The 1,832-nt window shown below is 48.8% G+C and overlaps 1 protein-coding gene across 1 annotated transcript in view; it reads left to right on the top strand. All coding sequences in view use genetic code 11, as the record gives it.

The window, feature by feature from the left end:
• Window positions 1-386: 386 nt before the first annotated feature.
• The window catches only part of EGR_00421 (hypothetical protein), a gene marked incomplete at both ends in the record, with an annotated part of 3,542 nt that continues 2,096 nt past the window's right edge, over window positions 387-1,832 (top strand). The window contains one exon of the mRNA XM_024489670.1: window positions 387-504. Coding sequence (XP_024355667.1) covers window positions 387-504 — 118 coding nt within the window. The remainder of the gene's footprint in view (window positions 505-1,832) is intronic.

Consider the following 1,832-nt stretch of genomic DNA (forward strand, 5'->3'; position numbering starts at 1 on the left):
CTTTAAATGAGGAGGAAAAAGGATTGGTGACAGTGTAAACAAAGGGGCAGACGAGATGCCGACAGACAGATGTCAGTAGTTCTCAATATGTCTGCAACAGCAGCAGTCACGATCAAGAAGCCAGGCGAGCCAGGCTCAAAGCTCAAATAACATTGCTACACTGCATATCCATCTAAATGACGACTTTGTGCTTGTGATGGGGAAATGAGGTCCTGCCAACCGAATAGCAAGATTATAAACTGTAGGGCTTTAGAAAGGTAAATTGAGGCTCCTCTGACGAATCACTTCATCAGAAATAAGAAAACATGCATAGTGGTGACACGTTTAACTAAAGAATACATAAATCTGAATTCAAATCCTACTTGTTTTTGACCTTGGCCGTCTAGATGCCTTCACGACTTCAGGGGGACGAATCAATATCTGAGCATTTCAGAACAGACAAAGTTCTCCGTCTTCAGACACGGGACATCGGTGGACTAGCAACACATAATGATACTGGCACAGGTAATGAGAGTAAACTGCTTCAATGGGCAGGCCAGAAGGCGATGTTGGAGGGACAGAAATCTTCATACTATGCCAATGAGCTGAATCTTTTCACGAGAGAGGCTTAGCTTTAGAAGCAAGTCAATACTTACTATACACTGTTTGAGGGTAATGGCAAAAAAACTCTCAAAATGAACTAAAGACTGCCTTTTTGTTTGTCCCAGATAAGCGTGCTTCCGCTCACCATGTATTACAGTACCAATTTTTCTGCAAAAACAGAGTTACCACAGCTTCGACGCCAGCGCTGGAGCTGAGTAGGTGGAGGAGGAGGCAATGGAGGCAGCGGAGGAGGAGTAGGAGGAGGCAGAGAGGAGTCAATTTGCTGATGAAATTCTACTCCCCTTCCCTTCCCCTTCCCTCCTCTCTCTCTCTCTCTCTCTCTCGCTCTGACTGTACCGCTGTCTCCTCCACCAAGCCAACTCTACCCTACCCAATCCAACACACCATATCACATCACATCACACTACACCACACCACACCACACCACACTACATGCCTTAAAAGTACACACTCGGCATTTTGAGTGTCAAGTCAGCTGCTTTGTTTTTTGCTACGAAGCACAGCAGAGCACAGCACAGTGCACCACACAGGGAGTCTAAAATAGGACCCCAAAAGCGAGCCTCATCTGCCTCGTAACGAGCGCCTCGCCGATTGCACAGCGAAGTGAGGGAGTGTGCACACCACCACTCCCTCGGGTAGGGTACCACCGTGTCGAGTTGGTACGGCTTTTTTCACCTCATCGTCAGTTTTGTATACATCACATGCTTTGATGGGGTGGTAGAGGACCACCCCAACCACCTCCACCACCTCATGCGTGGCGGTCACATCACTCAGGTTGACTGCAGATTCGTGACCCACTCAGAAAGTAGGCATCCTCATTGGCGACTGAAGGCTGGTCACTTGCTTGCTCCCTCATTCATTCACTCACTCACTCACTCACTCACCCACCCACCCACTGCAGGCGCTACTGAAGTATGCCCGACTACCACCATCCCCTCCTCCAACACATCTCACACTCGCCTCAACACGTCCTCATCTCTCGCACCTCCACACAGTCGCAGACACAACCAAACAATCACCCACCGAATGCTTCACGACTTTGCAGTGCTGAAAGTCGGGTGTCACCTTCTCCTCTAACCACATGACAGAACACACACACACACACACACACACACACACACACACACACACACACACACACACACACACACACACACACACACACACACACACACACACACACACACACACACACACACACACACACACACACACACACACACACACAC

This window comes from Echinococcus granulosus (assembly GCF_000524195.1).
Source record: "Echinococcus granulosus chromosome Unknown EG_S00002, whole genome shotgun sequence".
Taxonomy (NCBI): domain Eukaryota; kingdom Metazoa; phylum Platyhelminthes; class Cestoda; order Cyclophyllidea; family Taeniidae; genus Echinococcus; species Echinococcus granulosus.